Source organism: Panthera onca, chromosome A3 (genome assembly GCF_046562875.1).
Source record: "Panthera onca isolate mPanOnc1 chromosome A3, mPanOnc1 haplotype 2, whole genome shotgun sequence".
NCBI classification, from domain to species: domain Eukaryota; kingdom Metazoa; phylum Chordata; class Mammalia; order Carnivora; family Felidae; genus Panthera; species Panthera onca.
The window spans coordinates 85,652,561-85,677,281 of NC_138341.1; the positions used below are offsets into that span (position 1 = coordinate 85,652,561).

The 24,721-nt window shown below is 45.3% G+C and overlaps 1 protein-coding gene across 4 annotated transcripts in view; it reads left to right on the forward strand.

Annotated features, from left to right (window-relative positions):
- Nucleotides 1–24,721, forward strand: part of NCK2 (NCK adaptor protein 2) — a 153,740-nt gene that overhangs the window by 102,040 nt on the left and 26,979 nt on the right. For 2 of the 4 annotated variants that reach the window (XM_060610024.3, XM_060610014.3), the window contains one exon: nucleotides 8,568–8,809. In XM_060610024.3, coding sequence (XP_060466007.1) covers nucleotides 8,584–8,809 — 226 coding nt within the window. In that variant the 5' untranslated portion in view covers nucleotides 8,568–8,583. Of the gene's footprint in view, nucleotides 1–332; nucleotides 429–8,567; nucleotides 8,810–24,721 lie in introns of all 4 variants that reach the window. The other 2 variants (XM_060610032.3, XM_060610039.3) reach the window with 2 other exon arrangements.

A 24,721-nucleotide genomic window follows, 5' to 3' on the forward strand; every position in this document is an offset into this window, starting at 1 on the left:
GTGCGTGTACAAGGTGAATGTCGTTGCTCAGGTACACCCGTGCACCCCTTAGCCACTCCGTTGGCATCCTGTACTGGCACCCCTCCACCTCTGTGGAAAAACAGTGTGGAGAGCCTAGCGCTATTGTTTATTTTCTCTTTTACATGTAGTGTATTTTTGTGCCTTAGGGAAGTAGTAAGACCTTGACTCTTGTCACGGCTTAATTAACTTACTGAGAGTTGGAACGGCCACCGGATTCCATATTGTGTCCTACTTAAAGTTGAAGTGTATTAGCTGTAATTAGTGATCCTGCTTGTAAAAAGCCACCAACTGGTCTTTCTGTTCCCCCACAGGATACCACAGGTTTCTGCCAACTCCTGTCAAATTAGTGGGCATCTGGCAAGTCTTACTTACAGCACAATTTGAAACTTTAGTAAGGAAGTTATAAGGTATTTCATTTGTTTCTGGGACTGCTTCTTTGGGTATCTCCTTAATATGAATGTACTGTTTAAAAATATTTGCCGATACACACAGAGGGAGGAAAACATTGTAATAAATGAGGGAATACATAGAAGGTATTGCCTTTTTGGACTGACCTTGCTAAGGTCACTACGTGGGCTTTCCTTTTTTTTTTTTTTAATAGATGTTTGTTTGTTTGTTTCTTTTTAGAGAGAGAGGGAGAGAGAGAATCCCAAGCAGTCTCCAAACTGTCAACATGGGGCCTGAACTCACACACCGTGAGATCATGACCTGAGCCAAAACCAGGAGTTGGACTTTTCACTGACTGAGCCACCCAAGCGTCCCTGCATGGGTTTTTCTGTTGGCTGCTAAAGCAACTCACCACAAACTCGGTGGCTTAAGACAGCCCAAATTTATCCTCTTAACAGTTCTGGAGGTCAGAAGTCCAAAAACCCAGGCTCACAAGGCTAAAATCAGGGTTTCCACAAGGCTGCATTCCTTCTGGGGGCTCTAGAGGAGAATCTGTTCCTTGTTTTCCCCCCTACTTTCTAGAGGTATCCTTATCCCTTGGCTTAGTAGTACCTTCCTGTCTTCAAATGAACCACATTTCTGACCCACCTGGCTAATCCAGGATAATCTCCCCCTCTCAAAATGAGCTGATGAGCAACCTTAATTACCCTCTGCCATGCAATCTAATACATTCACAGGTTTGCAGGCATTTGGATGCAGATACCTTTGGTGGCGGGGGAGGGGGGTGTGGGAGCTATTATCCTTCTTCCCTCATCAGCCAAAAGCCTATATTTGAGTGAGTTTCCATACTCATTTCTTGACTGCATTGAAGGAATGAAATATTACAAAGGAAAAAAAATCGTTTAGAACCACAGTGAAATAGATCATTTTATTCAAGTAATTCAGACTATGTGTTGAAAAATCAAGGTAGGGAGGGCAACAATTCTTTTCCTGTAGTCTTCTTTTCCTTCAAGATTACTCTCTAAACCAATTATTTGCTCACAGACACATATATTTTGATATGTCTATATCCACAAGTGCATGTATGTATTTTTCTGAAACTCCAAGTTAATATTCTGGGGGTAAAAAGTTACACCTTTTTGGTCTATTTAGCTGTCTGCATATTTTGACTTAAGTTCAAGAAATCCTATTCGTCCATGTCAGTTTTATATTGCAAGGTGGGATTGGCAGTTTCTTAGAGCTCTGCGACCCTGGTGTTTTCTGCAGTGGGCTAAATTGCTTTGTTGGTAGAAGGGTAAATGAAGCACATGTCTGTTAACCTTGAATCATCAGTCTACCTTATCCTTGAGCTTCCCATCAAACCAAGCGGCTAAAGCCTAAACAGCCACTGTCACACAATGAGGTCTCCCAGACAGTAAATACAAAAACAGGTAACCTCAGGTGGTGCGATTCGGAAGAAACAATGTTGTCCACTCAGTGACCTCTGGAGAGGCGAGGCTGGACAGTGATACTGCCTTATATGGGGAGGCCAGGGGAGGTGTCTCTGAAAAGGAACTCCCATGTGCCTAGGGCTTAAATCACAAGAGAATAGACACCGGGGTCTGTCTTGCGCAGCAAGGAACCCTGGTGCTTTGGAAGGCTGTCTGCTGCATAGTAAGTGCTTAGTAAATCCTGACTGAATGAAGGAAAGGGTCACTAGAACATAGTCCCCCCTTACCTTTGTACAGTGTGCTGCAGTATACAGAGGGATTTAATTAGGACTGTAATTCTCATTCTTTTTTTTTTTTTTTTTTTGAAGTATAATTGACATACAATGTTATGTTAGTTTCAGGGATACAACGTATTGATTCGACAGTTCTGTACATTAATTACCCAGTGCTCAACCACGAGTAAGAGTAGTCACCATCTGTCACCATAAAACAGTCTTAGAATATTATTGACTATATTTCTATGCTGTACTTACCCATGACTTGTTTATTTTATCATTGAAAGTTTGCACTGCTTAATCCCCTTAATCTATTTTGTCCATTCCCCCGCTGACCTCCTCTCTGGCAACCACCAGTTTGATCTCCGTATTCATGAGTCTGCTTTTTGGTTTGCTTGTTTTGTTTTATAGAGTCCACACACACGTGAAATCATATGGTATTTGTCTTTCCCTGTCTGACTTATTTCACTTAGCATAATAATCCCTAAGTCCATCCAGGTTGTCACAAATGGCAGGATCTCATCCTTTTTTATGGCTGGGTGATAGTCTGTTGTATATAAATTCACCTCTTCTTTATCCTGTAGCTCTTGTTCTGGAGTCTTTTTTTTTTTTTTTTTTAAATGTTTATTTATTTTTGAGAGAGAGAGAGAGGGAGACACAGAATCTGAAGCAGGCTCCAGGCTCCGAGCTGACAGCACAGAGCTGGATACAGGGCTCGAACTCACGGACTGTGAGATCGTGACCTGAGCCAAAGTGGGACACTTAACCGGCTGAGCCACCCACGCACTCCATGAGTCTTTCCTGTGCTGGGCAGTGTGCTTAGGGTTTTCTTCAAGAGCTCCCAAGTGAGGTGCTGTTATTATCCCATGTTATACGAGAGGCAGCTAGGCTAATATGGCATCGCAGGACTCCGATCGATGTCCATACGACACCAAGCCTCACTCTCTTAAACGCTACATTATCATGCTTCTCCTGAGCATCGAGAGCATCTTATGAGGCTAGGCAAATATTGTTATTTCCATTTTACAGAATAAGCTAGTCTAAGGTGGGCCTACGAATGGTTTAGCTAAGCTTAGAATTCTAGGCCCTTGACTCGCGTCTTCTATTTGCCATTATGACTGAGTGGTTCAGCTTGGTCCCAGAGACCTCTTCGGAAACAGCTATGGGCATTTTGGGGTGTTTTAGGAACAGGGGCTGTTTTGAGGAGTACATAACCCAGCCGTAACCCAGCAAGATGCAGTTAACAGGATCATTTTTAAAAAGAAAATAGGGTCCTGGAATAGGATCGGCGTTATTTTAGGAATTAGTGAAAAGTTTTGAGCCAAGAAAGTTTTTATAGCTATTCTAGGCTTTTTCTTTTCTTTTTTTTTTTTTTAATCTTCTCCCACCTAAAACTTGAAACAGCAGCTTCCCATTTGTTAGATTCTCTGAGGGTTTCTTTTATTCAGTATGACAGGAGATTCATGCTAAGCTCTATTCTAGAGCGGCCACCTGACCTTTAAGATAGGATCTGGCTGTATAATAGCAAATATGTGGCTCTCATTTCTGTTGGCTGGACCTGCATGATAACTTAATTAGCTATAGTTAACAAAGGCAAAAATGAGATTTTTCTGAACTGCCTAAGCTGGAGTGATAAACGTGCTTTAGTCTTTGGATCTCACCTCTGTGATTCATAGACTAAATCTAAATACTATCTCTGACCGAACAATCAGCAGTCAGAGTGTACTTTTTCAGACTTCCTTCTGTTCAGGCTTTTCCATATTAGAAAATTAAGTCAGCGTGTACGTCCTGTTTTATTATGGAATAATCTTGATTTAACTGCGTCTCTTCCTATTCCAATGTGTCCTACATGCTGTAGCAACTTACCCTTAACTGAAACTAACATGCTCCTCTTGGACCCCTGATAAAAAGGGGTGGATTCTGAACTCCTGGCCAGTATGCAGTTTCCTCTAGAATGGGCCTCCAGCTGGCCTTTTCAACCTGTGTTGGCAAAGAGAAAAGAGATCAAACATCTCTTGGGATACAGGGTGATGTGCGGGGTGAGGGAAGGGTACTGAACTCCACGTTGAAATGGCTTAAAAAAAAAAAAAAAAACAAAAACAGAAGACACCCAAAGGAACACTCGTGTGCTATTGGTGGGAATGCAAACTGGTGTAGCCACTGTGGAAAGCAGTATGGAGGTTCCTCAAAAAGTTAAAATTAGAACTACCCTATGATCCAGCAATCACACTGCTGGGTATTTATCCAAAGAGTATAAAAATACTAATTCAGAGGGATACATGCACTCCTATGTTTATAGCAGCATTACTTACAATAGCCAAACTGTGGAAGCAGCCCAAGTGCCCATCGATTGATGAAGAGATAAAGAAGTGGTGTGTGTGTGTGTGTATATATATATATATATATATATACACACAGTGGACTATTTCTCAGCCAGAAAAAACGAATGAAATCTTGCCATTTGCAATGACATGGATGATGCTAGAGAGTATTATGCTAAGGGAAATTAAGTCAGAGAAAGACAAATACCATATGATTTCACAAACAAACAAGCAAGGGAAAAGAGAGAGAAACTAAGAAATAGACTCTTAACTGTAGAGAAGAAACAGATGGTTGCCAGAGGGGAGGTGGGTGGGAATGGATGAAATAGGTGATGGGGATGAAGGAGGGCACTTGTGATGAGCACCGGGTGATGGAAGTGTTGAATCGTGATATTGTACACCTGAAACTAATATAACCCTGTGTGTTAGCTATACTGGAATTAAAAACTTAAAAAAATCCAGAAATATATATTGTTTACTTTTTATTGTAAATGACTTTTTGGAGTCATTTATTCTTAATTCTTCTGCTTAGTAATGTTTTCCTACCCTCTAGTTCTTGTTTGCGCATTTCAGGCCTGGAGAGCCACCCTCTGACTCCACTGCCCCCCCCCCCCCCCCCAATCCTACCCATCTTCCAAGACTGAAATCAGTCTCCTTTTCCTTTTCCCCACCTCCCAGTTATCTGTCCTTTCTCTCAGCTGCTGCCGTGTAACTGGTTCAGCATCAACTCCTTCCATCAACCCTGCCTTTACTGCCTTTTTGGGTGGGTGCTCTTTTTTCCACTGGGACTGCTGTTGATTGGCTGACATTCAGAAACCCTGGAGTGAGGTGGTTGTTGATTGGTGGAGTCCACTGGGGTGAAGGAGATGTGATTGGCTAGCCCTCTGAAGCACCAGGGTAAAGCTCCTGTTGATTGGCAGACTTCACTCGAGTGAGGCAGTTATTGATTGACTGGCCTTGTGAAATTTTTATATTGATACAAGCTGGCATGAATCAATTAGAATAGGTTTGAAACCAGTCAAGTGAATAGGTTCCTTGCTCTGACCAAGGAACAAACCAGTCATTTCCTAGGTGCCAGGGGAACTTCTTATTGTCACCTGACCTGGAATCCTAGATTTCCTGGGTTGAATTAAACCTGTCGAAATACACACTACACATTAGACCCTCACCCAGCCACCCACCCCAGAAGTGGATGCATGAGCACAGATTTGGGAGTTGACAGACGTGGGCTCAAATCCTGATTCTGTAATTCAGCACCTCACTTAATCCCTGTGATCCTCAGTCTCCTAAAGAATAACACCTCCCTGAAAGGTGGGGGTTCTGGAGATTAAACAAGCTGACGTGTGTCAGGTACTCATCACACCCTTGGAGTTCTCATTACAACCCCAGAGGTCTAATGACCCAAGGAAAGCATCCTGAGGGGTCATTTTGTGACTCAGTTCCCTCTTAGTTGTTTTTTTCCCTCCTAAGGCCTGTCAGAAAGATTAACTGTAAAAACCTGATGCTCAGACCTCACTCCTCAAGATTCTGATATAATTGATCTGTGGTAGAGCCCAGGTACCATGTTTGTTTGAGCTCCCACAGGATGTTCAGTGTGCATGGAATCATACCCTGCCCAGCCAGCTCCTTACTTAACTACTCTTCATACAGTGAAATCACACAGGAAATTAATAGATGGCTTTGATTGGTCTTACGTGATGGGCTCGTCATGTTAAAAACTCTCTTGAAAACTGTGTAATTAAGAAACAAAGCTGGTATTCAAATGGAATAGTCTCTGAGCCCCATTCCTATTTCTGCTCTCATTATTATTAGAAAAAGAAAAACTGCCTTTATGGTTTTGAAAATTCTAACCCTGACAGAAAGGTCAGGATAGAGAGAGAGACACATAGTATGGAGGGGAGATTTTCCAAAAGTGTATAACAAAGTGGTCTACAGTTTGGAAATGAACATTGTGTACACTTGGATGTTGCATATATTATGCATAAGGTTTATTAAATATTTCCTCCTTCCCGAAAGGTTTGATGTCTCTAAATTTGGAAGTTAATTCAAGAAACAGGAGAACATGTTTTATTTATAAGTTTCTTTAGCATCTAGTAAAAAGTGTCATGTCATTTAAAAATGGTATTCATGCTTCTTTGGAGTCAAGTGCGTTGGTTCCCTCTGTAATCCTGAAGTCATCCCTCTAAGTAATGAGAAGTTCTCTCTGTCAGAGAGGGAGAGGGTTTTAGTTAAGAGTCTTTCCATTATTCCTTCCTTCCAAGTTTTAAGGAAACCTAGTCAGGTGAAGGACTGAATATTGAATGGTTCTCCTGGAAAAAATACTGGGCCATCTTGTGCCTAAAAAGTCTGGAGCTGCTGAAGCAGTTAACTATATTCATTTTAGTGATATGCCTTTGCTATATATTACTTCCAGAACTGACGTAACTAGATGTATAATATACCATTATTTATTTCTTGTTGTTTTAACAAGCTTTTTATTTGGGGATGACTTCATATATGGTTCCCTCTTGGCGTTGCGTATTTTATGGGTCTTGACAAATGTATAGTGACGTATCCACTATTAAAGTATCATACAGAGTAGTGTCACTACTTTAAAAACCGAATGCTCCACGTATTCATCCCACCCTCCTCCCTCACCCATTTGGGCTCAATTCTAAAGATAAGAAGGAAAAGTGGGAGTTTATAGCTGAGGAGTAAGGTAGGCAGTCGATGAGCAGACAATTACTGAAGGAAACATCAGAGGTAAAGGAGGGATTCTGAGTAAACTGACCTGGCAGGATTCTTCCTGAAGGCAGGCAAGGCAATCTGTCCATCTGTCGGGCATTACCTGGGTGAGCGTGGAGGATTCTAGCTAAACCAGCTTAGCAGGATTCTTGTTAAAATTGGGACGTGTTGGGACAAACACAGAAGTACAAATATCTTGCACATCTTGCACGAGGCCTCGTGTGGAAAGAGGATTCAGAAGAGCCTGACTGAAGTTTGGTCTAGGAGAGGGTCTTTGGGAGATCGAGACAATAGATGGCCTTTTCTTTTCTTTTCTTTTTTTTTTTTTTTTAAGTTTATTTATTATTTATTTTTTAGAGTGAGTTGGGGAGGGCCAGAGAGGGAGAGAGAGAATCCCAAGCAGGCTCTGCACCATCAGTGCAGAGCCCTACTCGGGGCTCAGTCTCACAAACCATGAGATCGTGACCTCAGCCGAAATTAAGAGTCGGATGCTCAACTGACTGAACCACCCTGGTGTGCCAAGAGTAGGTGGGTCTTTATAGAATGGCTTCTTTACTTAGTAACGTTCATTTAAGGTTCCTCCGTGCCTTTTCATGGCTTGATAGCTCATTTCTTTTAATCACTGAGTAATAGTCCATTACCTGGATATACCACAGTTTATCCATTCACCTCCCTCAGGACGTCTTGATCACTTCCAAATTTTGCCAATTATGAGTGAAGCTGCTAGAAACACTCACCCGTGTATGGGTTTCAAGAATAGTTTTATTTGTGTAGAAAAGTTGCAACGATAGTACAAAGCATTCCCATATACCCTTTACTCCATTTTCCCTAGTGTAGCACCTCACGCAACCAGGGTGTGTTTGTCAAAACTAAGATTAACATTGGTATGTTACTGTTGACTCGACTTCATTCAGATTTCACCATCGTTCCTACTAATTTCCTTTTCGTGTTTTAGGAGCCAGTCCAGGATGCCACATTGCTTTCAGCTTTAATTTATAAGAACAGTTTGGGTGTGCGTGTTCATTAAATATGTTCATAAAATTCAGCGTATCTTGAGAAAGTGGATGTAAACATATTAGCTACAAGGAGCTGCTGTTACTTAATCAAGTGAACGCATTTAATTATGGCATTGTTATTTAGAATTTTTTGAAAGTTTGTTTTTGCTTCTGGCAGAGCACGCAGATTTCCCAATGTACAAAATCAGGGTTTGTTTTATTAGGGTTGCTGTTTCTAAACAAAATACCAAAGCTTGTTGAAAGAAGGTCATTTTAAGGTTATTCCAAGACCCAGGAGGAAACTGGTTGCCAAGTAGTAATAAAAGCTGTCAGTGCATAATTTCTCAAGTTGATGCGCAGGACGAAGTGTTTGGTTGGTTCTCTAATGAGCATCTCCAAATGTTTTGCTGGCAGAAGGACTCCATGAAAGATGACAGAGGAAGTTATTGTGATAGCAAAGTGGGACTACACTGCCCAACAGGACCAGGAGCTGGACATCAAGAAAAACGAGCGTCTGTGGCTGCTGGACGACTCTAAGACGTGGTGGCGCGTGAGGAACGCGGCCAACAGGACGGGCTACGTGCCGTCCAACTACGTGGAGAGGAAGAACAGCCTGAAGAAGGGTTCCCTCGTGAAGAACCTGAAGGACACGCTAGGTGAGTGCGTCTGTGCTTTAGGTCCCACGTTATCGCTGAACTACTTCCCGTAATGGCGGGGGCGGTGGGGGGGTGGCGAGGAAGCTTTGTGCTTTTGGAGGGGAGCGTGTCCCATCATTTTAGTTCGTGTGTTTTGTTTTGTTAAAAAAAAAAAACGGTCTGTTTTAAAGTTGGCCTCTTTCTTGTTGTCTTTTTTTTTTTTTAAATAATAATGTTTTTATTTATTTTTGAGAGAGAGAGAGACAGAGCACGAGAGGGGGAGGGGCAGAGAGAGAGGGAGGCAGGCTCCAGGCTCTGAGCTGTCAGCACAGAGCTGGACATGGGGCTCGATCGAACTCGCGAACCACAGGATCATGACCTGAGCCAAAGTCGGACGCTCGACTGAGCCACCCAGGTGCCCCTAGTTGTCTTTTTTTTTTTTTTTTTTTTCAATCTCTGCAAATAAAGAGATCAAGATGGAGAAATACCATGTTTGTCATTTCCTGGAGACTTTGGAGTCCAGAATCGTGTCTGGGTGCTGGGGACCCCCCGCACGTGTTTCCATCTCCTGGCATCAATATTCTAGAGGTTCCTGAAATGGAATTCCCTCCTCCAAAATGTCCGCAGCTCTGCCTGTGTCATCCCATCAGGTCTCTTCTCTCTTACGTGATCCTGCCCGTGCTGCCTTCATGCATAGTGTGGGAAGGAACAGAAAGCGCTCTGAACTGGGTGGGGTTTTTTCCCCCCTCTGCTCTATTGATGACGTTTCATAGAAACCACAGTCCTGGCAGCGTTCACTAACGTGGCCGTGGGCGAGCACCCGGGTGATGTCCGAAGCCGTCTGCAGGGACCGTGGGGAGCTCAGCCCGGTTGGCTCGGCACCTGGTTTTCTTCCCACGTGCCCAGTATCCCGACGTGGGACAGGCCGCCTTGAATCACCTGAAGTTAAGGGTGTCCACTCTTGCCCTTGTGTGCACATCTGATGTACTTGAAGTAGTTACTCCTTCAGTGGTAACTCTGAGGGCTTTGCTGAAGAACCATGAGCTGAGCCGCCATGTACTAAATGTAGTGTCGCCTCCTTCTAGGAGTATAATGTGGGTCGTACCTGAGACTACTGGATAGCACTTAAGAGTTTGCTCTGAAATAAGCCAGTATTCTCGCCATGTTGCATATACTGGAGCATTTGCTTTTTATTTCTAACAGGAGGGTTTGTTTCAGGTAGGGTCGGAGGGAAGCAGGTGGGGAACTGGGAAGAAAATTACACACTGAATGTAGTGGGCATGGCAAAATATTCATCTTGAGTTTCATGCAATCCTGAAGTCTCCTGAGTCTCTCTTCAGACCCATTTATTTATTTATTTTTAATTTTTTTTTTAATGTTTTTATCTATTTTTGAGACAGAGAGAGACAGAGCATGAGTAGGGGAGGGGCAGAGAGAGAGGGGGACACAGAATCCGAAACAGGCTCCAGGCTCTGAGCTGTCAGCACAGAGCCCGACGCGTGGCTCAAACTCACAGATCATGAGATCATGACCTGAGCCGAAGTCGGACACTTAACCGACTTAGCCACCCGGGCCAGTCACCCATCTTCAGACCCATTTAAAGCCTTCATTTATTGGGTAGTGTTTCTGTGTTAGGGCTTAGGTTGTTTCCATGATTTGGAAAGAGAAATGAGACACCGGCCTGAGTATGAGTCACACGATCTCTCCTAGGTTCTGAGCCTTATGCAGAAATTTCTTTTTGCACGAGCAGTTTCATTCTTTCTCCACTAACCTGATACCCCTTTAATTTTTTTTTTTTTCTCCAAGCAAGTCGCTTGAAAGGAACGTTGTGGTCCTATACTTCTAACTCTTAATGAACTATGGTAGAAATGCAGTTAGCATGAGTAGATAAATACCAGGGCCTAATTTTATTTATTTATTTTTTCAATTTCAGCCTCTCCCTCACCAAAGTACCTTTTTTGGGAGATGCTAAACATCGTTGCCTTGTTTTGTTTTCTTGCCTATCCATTTTTTAAAAATACAGCCTCGATATTGTAGTAAAGAATGATGTACGCAGAAACTGAACGAGTTGCTCAGAAGAGAAATAGGACAAAGCAAGCACCCCGAACCATCTAGAAGTTCCCTTGCATACCTTGTCATTGTTCTTTTTCTCCTTCACTTGGCAGAAGGAGAAAAGCCAAAGGCCCAAGTTGAAACCCTCAGCCAGATGTCTCACTCAGTGACTACTCCTTCACCAGCTGCGATCCGCCTTGTGCGCTGGGGGGACCGCAGGCTCTCCGAGTTAGTGGAGCCTCGCGCAATCGGCCCCTCCTGGTGCTGGGTGCTGGGCCGCTGCCCCGCCCCTGCCAGATGGCCACCCAGCTCTGCCAGAACACTTCTACCTCGACAGTCAGCCAATTCCATTTTTGGAGAACACAGATTGCTCGAAAGCTCTTCCTTAAATAGAATCAAAGTTTGCTTTTCTTTAACTTTCTCCCCTTGGCTCCCGTTGTGCCCTCGAGAGCCGCCTGAGTAACGTGTGCTCCTCTCCTAGAAGATGACCGCCCCGCCTCCAGGCCTCAGTCACAGTGCAGGCATGCATCTGCCTGGAAACGTTTAGGCTAAGCATATCACGCGTTGTAAAAACACAAGTGAGGTTCTGTTTTTGACATCCGTATCTGTGGAGAAATGCCCCCCTTGTTTCTGTGTATCTTTCTGTTTTGTATTCACCGTATTCCCCCGAAGCCTTGCTCCTGCTGCCCGGAGAGAGACCTTGGTGTTCCAGTGTGAGTTTTCCATTGCCCACTTGAGCAGCATCAAAGGGAAGGATCACAATGGAGTGACTTCTCAGTTCCCCGCAGCCGGGCTCGACACGGCATCGTTGTCAACCAGGAAGGTCAGAAAACATCCCGCAGCCCGTCCTGCCTCCCCCTGGCCCCTGTAGCTAAAGAATTGGAGCCAAGTGTTCGTGGCTCCCTGTTTAAATTCTTGTCTCCAGCGCGCTCTCACAATTACTGTATGATTCTAGCCGATCATGCGGCCGGCAGAATTTCTCTGCACTGCCTATTAGAAGGAGTGAAAATAACATGTGTTGACCTTCCAGTAGCTACTCCTGGAATCATCCACATTTGTCATTTTTACTGCTGTAGAAGTCCACCTGATTCCTCAATCCACAGTAAGATTTTCCTGGCAGGTGCCTGGTTTGGAATAAAATAGCACTGGACTCCCCCAGCAAAGTCCCAGTGTTATAAATGTGCGTACACGTCTCTGGTTGCAGAGAAATGTAACTCTGTAAGAGTCCTCTTCTACTTTCTTATACTCCCTTGCTGTGTTGAGGTCCGTGGGGAATTCAATTCAATCACACGCACGACTTGGTTAGAGTAACTTCTAGAAAGCAGTACCTCTGACAAAAAGATCTCTGTTGGGAAAGGATTAACATTCTTTCTTTTCCTTTCATAATTTATAATCAAATCAAACAATATGAGCTCTTATTTGCACATGAGCAAAACATTTATATACTGGATCTCCTCTTGTATTTAACTTATGATCATGAATAGTCAGAGAACTTTTCCACAGATGACAAGGGGCAATTGTTAAGAGCCCTTTCTGCTGGCAGAGCCCAGTTGATATTTTGAGGGGCTCAGACTGTGCAGCTCTTTGCTCAGCAGTTGAGGAGCGTTCCTGGTCTACAGTCTGGCCTTGACATTGCAGCCTAGCTTATTAAATTACGCGGGTTAGGTGTTTTAAAGCACCGTGCTAAATCTTTTGAGATGGGGAAGCTGCTTCCAGGGAGGTATTTTTCAAAGATTTTCCTTCAGACTACTGAAGAACGGTTTTTGTTACCACTTTGCGACAGCAGCTGGGATCCAGCAAAGCCCCAAAGGTTAATGCTGTTCTCAGTTGTTCCCTTAAGTCTACGTGCTGACTTGGGTTCTGCAGAGCTATGCAGTTCCCTTTATAACCTATTAGTAACCTTCTCAGGAGGGTTTGTTCCAAGGCACACATGTCCATTCATTGCTGACCACCTCCCTAGGTATCTGGAGCTAGAGGTGACCCACCTCCTGTCAGGGTTGCTCCTTTATAGCATTTGTCTCAATGTGACCATACCTAAGGCCGTTTAGCAACCTGCCAGTGATTAGCCCCAGGACTCCTGCCTCTGATTCCAAGCTAGACCTTGGGAGCAGAGAGAGACTCCCAGTGCTAAGTGGCTATACAACAGCCCCTGTTTCCTTTTGAGCTAATACTTTCAGATGAGGAGGGGGTGGTTCCTATGGGTGAAATTCACAAGGCTCTTAGAGGCATAGCCAGTCTGGGATTGACTTTGGGGTGGCTAAGTGACTTCCCCAGGAACACACTACTAGTGCCAGTGTGGGACAGAGATGGGACTTCACCTCAAATTTGAGGTTTTTTTACTATAGCAAGTTGAATATATGGACTTAGCAGGTGGGCATTTGATAAGATTCTGTTGCAGAGACAGGCAGTTAGAATGTTAGGGGAGATTTTACTGATACCAAGTCCTTTATTTTAGAGATGAAAAATTACTAGCAAAACTTGAGCTGGGTCAGGGAGTTGGGCAGTAATAATATATTGATGTGAATTTCCTGATTTGGTGGTTATATTGTGGTTGTAGAGGAAAATGTCCTTGTGTAAGTGTTAGAACATCGTGTAGGTAGGAAAGTGGCTCTCAGATGGCTCAGGGAAAACAATATTTTTGCACTGTTGTAACTTTACGTTAGAACAAACAGACAGACATGAGTGGTTGAGGGACCACCTCAAGGCTCTAAAGTTGGCTTGTAGCAGAGGAGATACAACTTGGGGTCCCCCCACTTTGCCTGGGCACCTACAGTGCCTTAAATTTGGCATCAGCCTTTCAGAGATCAGAGTATCGCTGAACACCTGCTGACATTGGGCCAAAAACATGAGAATAACACCAGACGCAAACGTGTCCTACTGATTATTCATGGGAATGGTTTCCCACAGTACTTAATCCGGAACCTTCTGTAATTATCCAGAGTTCTCTCCTTATCACTAGCTTGCGAGTGAGGAAAATCCCTGCTGCTTGCTGGATCAGCCCAGACTGTTTTGAGCCCATTCAATGTATGCTTTTTTGTTAAAATGGAGATCAGGAGAGTGATGGTCAGAAGTGATCTTCTGAGCTCACTGCCTCTGTGATTGTGTGGCATGTGAGGGAATTTTTGTTTAGACACCGCAGGACTGTGGACCTTTGCTTATAAATGTTCTCAGCAGGCCTGATCCAGGGCAAGTGGTCGGTTAAAAATGAACAGGGAGTAACGAACGGCACAGCCTATTTGTGGGAGCAGAGCCTGAGTCTGGGCTGTCCCTTCCTTGCTCTGTCCCTGGGAAATCCCTTCTGAGCCACTTCATTCCCTGCTGAGTGACCTTTGGGAACAATAACCAAGGGCTTTGAAACAGGGATGCAAACATTATGTAGGGATCAGCATGGTGTAATAGAGTATGTCTGGATCAGAAGTGGGAGCCTGGACGGACGTCATTGCATCTGGTGGGATATGAAGAGAGGATAAGGTTGAGTCCCCGACTTTCGGAAGCTTGTCATACCTGGGAAATGACACTGGCACAAATGAGCAGGCCTCATTTGAGCAGTGCCACTGTCTCTGCCCATCCCCTTGGAAACTGGGCTCTGCCCTACCCTTCAGGAAGCAGTGTGCAGAGGGTTAGGAGAGAGACTCCCCACCACGTTCAGATCGAGTCTTTGCCAAACCGTTGAACTCGCGGAGCCTGGACTCCATCATCTGTAAAATGGGATAAGTGACTACTTGTCTCCTGCAGTTGTTGAGAATTGAATGTGAAGTCCTTCAGCAAAGAGTACCCGGGCCGAGCGGACACTTGGGAGAGGAGGTGGGGCTTAAGCTGAAGAAGGGAGAACGTAAGTCAAGATTTGGAGGCTGGAAGCCAAGTTGTGTTGGAGGATATTAAGGAGTTAGCTGGACTGGGGTGAGGGAGAGCACAGGGGTGTCCTGAGGGATCATGGTGTCCCATACTGCCAGCCCTGAACACCAAGCCTGGTGCCGTTTGAAAAGGGAACCCCTGAGAGTTTCCATATGGCGGACAGAGATGACCGTCAGGGTGTGCAGGGGGCATCCTGGTCCTGATCCTCAGGAAGGGACTGGAGAGGGCCTATCCGTCCATAGGTAGCTGGCAGCAAGGCCTCAGAGCAACCCAGAGGTGATGTTGGAAGTCTTGAGCTCAGCAGCTGAGAGGGATTTCACAGGAAACCCCCAGGACTCTGTGTTGACTGGGTGTGGAACAGCTGGAAGACTGAAATACTCGTCACAGATGACTCCAGCATTCTGAGCCTGAATGAATGCCTCCAGCAGAGAATTCGGGAAGTAGGAAGAGAAACAGGGCCATGAGGATGAGACCTGTTTGAAACTGAGGCAATGGCAGGACACTCATGGAAACGTTCAGTAGGATTCAGACGTGTGTTACAACGTTCTTCCTGTTTTTAAGTGAATTTTAGTTTTGGGCCTCCAAATACTTATTTTTACCTAGGATCTGCAGTTTAGACCTGACATTTCTGCCACAGCGTGTCAGGGACCTCAGACAGGCTTTCAGCGTGTATGTCGTCCTGAGGACTGGCCCCAGGCCTCTGGTCCCCTTTGGAGAGCTGTCACCGCAGCCCTGCCCTGGCAAGAGAGCCCACGGGAGGCTATGTGGTAACCGCCAAGGGCGTGCAGGCTCCCTGAGCCAACATTCCCCATGCTCCTGACACTCCCTGCAAAGAAGTGTCACCCCACACTCCACAGCCAAACCAAAAGCTAATGCTGCAGAAAAATTGAAACTAGGACCCCGAAATGGATTTTGTGCGTATGGTTCCAGGGAGTGGACAGTAGTTGCTGTCTCTCTCTGAGTGCCTCATTGTGTGAGGTACCGCGCTAGCTGCCTGCATGCATTTCTGTTTTTATCTTCACGAAAAGAGGGGGGAAGAGGGGCGTGCTAATACCCTCATTTCCCATGTGAAAGCATGGACACCGGGAACTTAAGTGATGTGCCCGGGAACACGCAGTAAGTGGTTGGAATTCAAACCACGTCTCCCTGACTTCAGCCTGTGTTATTGTGGATCAGCTGCTAGAATTGGGGATTCAGATCCAGCAGGGGTCGGGGAAGATGCACACAACACCTGCCTGTCGTGGATTGCAGTGAACTCCACCCCCTCGTGGGCCCCCACCCGCACAGCTGTTTGGATTTCCTCCCACTCTTGTTCTGGCCCCTGAAATGCTAGGGGACCAGCTCCTTGAGTGAGCATCAATTTCTCCCTGACCCCAAGGGAGTCACTTAGTAATTCTGCCCCGTTCCTTCATGTTGAGGTGAGCAAGAGCCATTAATTAAAATGATTTAGAGGCAGAATGTCACGGGAACATGTCTCCTTTTCTGTAAATTGATTTTTATTTCGGGAGCACTTTGGCCAGCAGCAAGCATGTGCCGCCACTGCGCGCATATATTTCAGCCATCTCTGCCACTCACCGTCCCTTTGTAAGACACAGGTCTCTGCAAACAGGTATTGCTCAGATATACACTATCATTTACCATAGCATGCTTATTTTAAAAAGTCTGGAAAAGAGAAAATTCAAATCACCTGTGATCTCCCCACCCAGAACTCATCCCCGTGTCTATAATCACCTCTGTTTTTTTTTCAGTATCTATACACGTATATGTGACTTTTCACTGTTATTAATACTAGCTGTCACATTGCCATTGGTCCAGAAAAGATCAAGCCCTTTCTCCAAGGCGCCTGGTCCCAGCACATGCTGAAAAGAAGATTGACCCAGTGAGTTTTGCAACAAACTTTGGCTCGTCAGTGGTCGGAGTGCTCACTGAATTCTATATATTCTGTCAACTGGGTAAGAGGAGAAGCTGACTCTTTATGGTGCTTCTGTCCTAGAAGTAGTTTTTGTTCCTGGGTTGGATGTTCTTCGAGAATAAGAAAATTGTTGTTGATCTGCCTGGAAGCCACTTAAATGTGATTCTGAAGCTGTGTCACTCTCCGAGGAACCAGTTCTTGGTTTCAGACAAGTGCAAAGCCGAACCATCCCCCGTGAAAAGTTTGTATGTAACACGTGAAAACGTTAAGGGAAAACTCCTTTTGATTTTTTTTTAAATCCCTTGTAGATAACATACAGTGTTAGCTTAGTTTTCAGGTGTACAGTATAGTGATTCAACACTTCCATACATGTGCTCATCATGACAAACTCTCTCTCTTCTTAATCCCCATCACCTATTAACTCCTTTTGATTCTGAGCATTCGACTTCTCCAGCCAGTTATCTCTGCACAGTAAAAACTCAGGGAGTCCAGTTAACCCGTCAGGTTTACCTTTCTGGCCCCTGTTGTATAATCTACCATTGTTACGAACATGAATCACATAAAGTGAATGCCTCCTAAATCTGGAATTCTTTAGGCTTCTGTCTTGCGAGCTCATTCCCAATAGAACTGACCGGCCAAACGTATTGCCCACATAATATGGAAACTTCTACGGCGATTGTGGTGCCAGCCACCCAAAATAAACTTGGATTTGTTTTCGTAGATCAGAAGCGTCCAAGTATTTAGAACCAAAAATGTAAAACAACTCACAACAGATTAGTGGGAGGATAATTAGAGACTAGACAGATTGTTAAAAAGAATGCTAGCAAGAGAAAAGCCAGGAGAGGCGATGGGAAATGAGGAGGGGTCTGTACCCTGGGAAAACCAGGAGAAGCAGGCATGCAGTTACACGTGGGTGCGAGAGAGCCACACTGCTCTGTCCACTGAGGCAAAGCATTTCCCAGTTTGCTTCCCAGAAACCGGCATCCTGTTGGCTTCTTATTAAAATCATCATTCTCTGCTTCAGTTTTCTAAAGAACAGAGAGAACACCCTTTCCTGACTAAAGAGTTATTCGTGTGGGAGCCTTAAGTTTTAGAACAGAGAAACATGAACTAAAAATGCCTAGGGATTAAAGTAAAATCTTCTTAGCATGCTTCTAACTGCATTTCCCCATATGGCAGGCTCTCTTTTTTAGACCGTATCCATATGTCTCAAATGTTCCTTCTCTCTATTACATTTTTGGATCTGTCCCCTGGGGGCAGGCACGGGGTGCAGAGGGGGTATTTGTTTACTCACAGATGCTACAGTGCTTGATGCTGAGCCCCTCAAATCGCTGCACCTTCTTGTGGTGCCTCCTGCTGAGACCCTGCCCGGGCGCATGCCACTGGAGGGCAGGTGGGCCCCTGTGGGGCTCCTGATTGACCCACACTATGCTGGGATCTAATCGATGGGTTGCAGTCAGTTTCAGGCAGGCTGGGTGTTTCCTGCACATCAGCCTGCATTTACTCAAGTCTTGTCCTGAAGTCGGTCCCCAGGAACAGCTCTGGTCTTTGTGCTTCCCCCCCGCCCTGCTGTGAACTCAGAGTGTCTGCGAACATCCCTTGTTGTCCCAGTGGTGTCACACAGCCCGGGAAGCCGCCTGGAGGGTAGCTCTTCATACATTTTTTTTTTTTTTTTTTTTTTACATTTATTTTTGAGAGACAGAGAAAGACAGAGCACAAGCAGGGGAGGGGCAGAGAAAGAAGGAGACACGACACAGAATCTGAAGCAGGCTCCGGGCTCTCAGCTGTCAGCACAGAACCCTACGTGGGGCTTGAACTCACAAACCGTGAGATCATGACCTGAGCTAAAGTTAGATGCTTAACTGACTGAGCCACCCAGGTGCCCCTCTTTATACATTTTTAAGCCTGGGGCCAACGTGCTTCCTCAGAGCAGGCCATTCTGTGGCGGCCGTTTGCAGCGGATCTCACTGATTTTGTATTTTTGGTTTTTCAAGGAGCGATGCAGTTGATTGTCTGACTTGGAAAATCGACGTGTGGGTGTTTATAAATAGAGCCTGAATTAGTAGTAAAACCATAGTTGTTCTCATGCTGCTAATTTAACTTGGCTAAATCCACAATGTTTAACCTAAGGTGCTAAGAAAAATGCTAAGGTGACCATTTGAATCCTTTCTTCTTCCATGGGTTTTTTTTTTTTCCTTCTAATGTGTAAAGTTAAGTTTAAAAAGTGGAGTTCATTTGAGAGTTTGGGCTGTCTGTAGAACCCTCAAGTACTGGAATGAGGTTTGAGATAATCTGGTCTGAGCTTTTTCTACAAAAATCAGGCAAGTTGAGCGACTTGTCTAAGGTTGCAGGACTCGTTTGCGGCAAAGCCAGGCCTCTCCAAGCGCAGGCGGGGCGCTGTCCACGGAAGCCAGAGATGAGCAAGGACCTGGAGGCCAGGAGCCCAGGTACATCAAAGACTGCCTTCCTGGAGCACAGGCAGGTATGACCTGTCATCTTAGTAACCAGTGTCTGTCCTGTCCAGAGCAGCATGTGAGCTGGTGAGCAATTCTGCTCATCCTTACTTGGAAGACGGGGCTCCTTTTTCACCCTATGTGAAGGCCCATTTTGCACTGATGGAGCATTTCCTCTGTGACTGATCGTGGGGTCCCTGGTGACTTAGCTGCTCCTGTAGAGCAGGAGTGAGGTGAGGATTGCCCCCCATCCAGGCACACTTCAGGAAGAAAACAGACAAGTGCACACCTCTGTTGAGAAAGCACCACCTGTGCCCTTCTCTACTCGCTCCTGCCACTGTCCTCAACCAGGAAGGGAAGCAATTAGATGCTGTCATAATAGCAATAAACACAATGACAGGTTTTGCTTGGTCTCTTGCTATGTCTTAGACACCACGCTCAGTGTGCTCCTCAGCTCTTGGGCCCTCTGACAGCCCACGGGGGCCACCGATATCCTTCTATCACAGATGAAGAAACAGAGGGGTAGGGAGAGGCCGTAGAATCATCGAGGTCCAAAGCTAGTAGGTGTGGAAGCCTGGCTTGAAGTGTGGTCTGAAGTACGGTTCACTTGTCCTTGCTAGCTCCTTGCCGTCCGTGTTTTCCCCCGCCCACGTGCCGTACCCTTGTGCATTTGCATGTATTTATCATACTTCACTTAGCAGGTACGGTCCTAAAAAGTTGCACGCGTGCCGAGCTTCTGCCAGTGGGTTGACACTTTAAGTAACGTGGCAGCATGTCATAGCTGAGCCTTGCCACGTCTCGTACATCCCTTTGCATATTCAAAATTGCTTGTGCTAATGGATCGGGAATATGTGTTGAGAGGTACTAAATATGTATTTTTAATTAAAAATTATAATTACAATCTTTAAAGCTTCTTTTCATTGGCATGTGTGATAACCGTTTGACTTTCACATGTGATAGAAAATCCTATACTCTGAATGATTTTTTTTGCAGGCATCCATATTCGATCATGTTATTTGCCTGCCTGCTCGTGCACGAAAAGGCTTTCTTATGCCCGGGGATGGCAGTTGCGGTTCAGGGCCCTGGACGCATGGACCCGTGTGATGGTAGGCCCTTTGCCCTGGCCCCTCTCTGGAGCTGGCTCCTGCGATGGCTGCCCCTCGGAAGAGGGACCATCAGGGCATAGGGATGGTGAACAGTAACTCTGTCCCTCCCTCAGCTGGCGACCCCTCCCCGGTCAGTGCGGGTTTGCCTCAGGTATGGCAGTCCCCTTCCATCTACAGGTATCCTTCCTCCCTCTGAGGTGGGGAGGTTTGCTGATTGTAATCTCGGTCTGCTTCCAGATAGTCTGTGAACACTCCTGGCCGGGTGCCTGGGTGGCTCAGTCGGTTAAGTGTCTGACTCTTGATCTCAGTTCACATCATGATCTCACCGTTTGTGAGTTCGAGCCCTGCATTGGGCTTGGGAGTCTGTCTCTCCTTCTCTCTGCCCTTCCCCTGCTTGTGCGTGCCCATGCTCGCTCGCTCTCTCTCTCTCTCTCTCTCCCCCACAAAATAAACTTAAAAAAAAAAAAAAAAAAAGACTCCTGGCAATATAGGTGCATATCATTGGAGAGATCAGTTGGGAAGGACTGATCAGTACATATGGATTAGTGGCAGTGAGATGGGAAGTGAAGTTTGCCTGAGCAAACACTTTACTGAATGTCAGGCTCTGAGGCCACAGAATGACTAAACACAGTCTTTCTCAGGGAGATAAATGAAGCAGTAAGGCGGGCGCTGAAATCGAGGTGGGTGAGTACTACAAGGGTGTGTGTGGGATGACGGGACGTTATTTTAGTGTTTATGGATTTTAGTGCTGAGTGGGTCTTTGGGATCAGCTCTTGCTCTGCTGTGGGGGGAAGACCCACAGGGAGTTAGTTACTCACCGCCCCTGAGTCCTGCCCACGAGCCCACGGTGTTTCCCATGGGTCATATTGCCTACGATCTGGTCACAGAGATACAGGTTGACTAAGCCTTTGGGAAAAAAACCTTGGTTGTCATTTTTAAAAGCTAGATTCAGACTACTAGAGGAAGAAAGTATCCGAGCCAACTTTATACTCCAGCCTCCTTTGTTTCTAGCACAGCCTGGCTGTCAAAAGGATATATTCTCCCGGCTTGTTGTCAAACCTTACAGAGCGAGGATGGAAATGTGGCACCCAACAGCAATGGCAGTAAGGCCAGGATTTTTTGCAAATGAAGTTGTTGCCCAAAGAGACACAAAAGCTGCCAAGGATGCATTTAGTCCTTTGTCTCGGAAGCGGTTGGGAATGCAGTATTTCCCCTTCATTCAGCGTATCCAGTTTCTAATGGCGAGTCGCGATGCCGGGTAGAATTTTTTTCTCCCAGTGGCACACTCAGAAGAGAATTAGGGTGGTGGGTTGTTCGCTTTGCTGAACACAGTTCTTCTGGGCCTCAACTGTACATGTCTCTGCTCCAGTGTGGCCTAGCCCCCGATCTCGTCCCACATCCCGCTCTCCCACTTCTTCTCCATAGCGTGGCCCCCAAGGCCTCCTTCAGGTTCTCCTCACAGCCCTGTGAAGCCTGTCTCCTCTGCCCCACGCACTTCCTGTCCTCCTCTGAGCTCAACCATGGTCAGCAGCTTGAGCCTCTGTGGGACAAAGGGAACAGATGCTGAGTGAAACAGCTGAGTGAGGGCATTTATGCTAGAGTCTATTTTGACTTAGATAATGGCCTTGTCTGAAATCAGTTGCACTGAAGAGGCTGCTCCCCTCTCTTGAGCTGTCCTTGGGGCTTCTCTGACAACCCATGCCTGAATTCATTTGGGCCCATCCTAAGTCAAATATGCTCTCCCCCATTAGAATGCGGTTCGATCGTGCCGGTCCGTTAAGCCTGATGTCTGTGGCCACACAGTGTCTCACATGTCTCATGATGGCTGTTGCAGTAAGCGTTTTAAACCCAAGATTCTCTGGGCTTAGAAAGCAGGGGTGCCAGCCTGGCAGTTAACTGTGACGTCACGGTAATGTCAGTCCCTATCCTCACCATCCCACCCTCACCCCCATACTCAAACCTGGGTGCTCCCAAACTATGACTGTATTCTTTTTGACTTAGTCACCCAAGTATGCCACCTTGCTAAGTGGGAATCAACACTTTGGCATATTGAAGGAAGTGAGATGGGTGACGAGGAGTGAGAGTGGGGGATGGGTAGTTATATTTTTTCAACACTCTTTAATTGAAGAGACAGAAAATCAACTCAAAAGTAGACAAGGTTAAAAAAAAAAAAAAGGAAAATTTCAAAAGGGAATCCATTGGTTCACATCATTAGGAAGTATGGTTGGATCCAGGGCCTCAACTCATATCATTCAAGTTCTGTCTCTCTTTCTGGGGCTCATCCCTGCTCAGTGCTCCATTCTTTGAAGACTGTGACAAATGTGGGCAACTCCAGGTGAGGGGAGCCGGGTCTGAGCTGCATCAGGTCTGAGTCATGGGTCCCCCCAACCATGGCCTGATGGGGTAGGGGTGGCCCTGCTGAAGCCACACGAAGAGGAGTTTTGTTGAGTAAGAGGAAGGATAAAGGATACTGAACAGTTTAAAACAACAGAGGACCACCTTATTGCCTTTCACCTGGTCACCCTTCAAAACATTGGAAATTTAGTAAATTTGAGGGTTTTTTCCCCTTTATATATCAAATATTTTGATCATAAATTTTGGCACTGGATATTTTCTGAATAGTGGAAGCTAATCTTCCAGCATAGGTACCAAAAAACTAGACACAAGGTAATTACACATATAATAACGCAAAAAGCTATTAGAAGCCAAATATTAAACCTATCCTAACTTTATATGAGAAGTTACTTTAGACATTTTATACCATAATCAAACCTTGTCAGATCTCCTTAGCATTTAATAATAAAAGTTGTCAGTTTTAGTTGATTCTAATAATAGGCCCTAACCCTAATGGGGGAAATCCCCACAAATTAATGACCTCCAGTCTTATTATAAATGGCGTTTTAGGACCATTTATTTAGGACCAAGGAAGCTTTCTAGTTAAATCTGGTTTATGTTACAGTTCTAATTAGTAACAAAAATAAAATCTTTGCCATACATCTCCTAAAACTTGGGTGCACAGTGCCTAAATAGATCAGCTTGAATATATTTCTGAACTATCAAATTTGTTTGACATTTTATCTTAAATCCCCAGAACTCCAGCTGGCAGGTGACAGAGCATATTTTGAAGTCGTCTGTTATAACATCCCTTTATCTCAAAAGGAGTATTTAAAAGATTTTGACTTTAAAATCACCAACATTAATAATGTATGACATATTCCAGCTTTTATTAGAACTCTGTCCTTAATGTAAGTAATTTTATTCAAGAAACTTAAAATGTGCTTATTATTGTCAATGAAAATGTAACTCAGAATCAGAGATCCGGAGCTTGGGGCGAGAAAATCCTCATAAAAGCTGAAAAGTATAGTTTACTTTGCGATCCAACTCCCCTGTTTGCCACTTAAAATAGTATTTTATTACTCTTACGAGATGCAGATAAAGCCCATTGAACAAATTGTGGCTGGTCTGTAACGCAACAGCTACAGAGGCGGCTCGGTCAAGGAGCTTGTTCATATCTTCGGCTGCAGACCCATCCATCCCAGGCAGCCCTGCGCTCAGGGGTCCGCGCCCTTGCTGTCCAGCCTGACCGCTAACTGGCCTGGAGTCCTGGGTGAGCGTTCACTCTCACCAAGACTTTCGCCCGTCCTGGTATGTGGAGTGCACTATCTGGCACCCACCTGCCCGGGGCCACTGGTGGAGCGAGGAGAGCATTGGAGCTGCCGGAGGGCCAGGGAGTGAGTTAGGGGACCAGGGGCGCTGTGGACTCCAGTTGTTCTGAGAGCCTGATCTTTAACGTAGAAGTTAAAATCCTGGTCACTCCTGAGCACATGCCACGTGAGACAGCGTCTTTTTCTTTTTGTCTTTTTGTCTTTTTTTTTTTTTTTTTTTTACAACGATTTCCATTCGTTCTTTGTTCTTTCTTAGCGCAAAGGTGTTGCAGTTTATACATTATTGAACAAGCTGTAGAGAAAGTCATTACCTTGTGAAAAAAAATGTTGCTTAACGTCGCCCGGTACGGCATGCCAGCAATTGCAGAGATTTTCTGACGGTCCCATTCTAGATACTCCCATCCGTAATACGATTCACGCAGAGCACAGTGCGGCAAAACCTCCAACCAAAACGCTCAAGCATCAAATAAATTCCGTGCAGTTGGATTTTATGATTAACTGGAGAACTGGAGGAAAAGCATATCATTAGAGGTCCTGCCAAATCTTGCTGAAACAAACCAGTGCTCCTCCATGCCTCAGAAGCCCAGCGTGGTGGGGTGTGGCCGGGCTGGGAGCAGGGCTCCTCGATCCCCAGGCCACCCCAGGAATTCATGAGAGGCCAAGGGGAGCATGCCTCATGGGAAAGTGTGGTCTTCCAAAATATGGTACAGAGACAGTGTGAGGAGAAGTCTGATTAACATTTGGTTAGTTACTGTTTACTTACAGTAGGTAAGGATTGCCAGAGACTGCCAGTCCTGTTGGGAAAATCAATAAAATTGTAAGAGGGGAAAAAAGATCACGTTATCTTTGTTGGAAAATCAAAACCACACATTGGAGTTCCAATGTGTTTT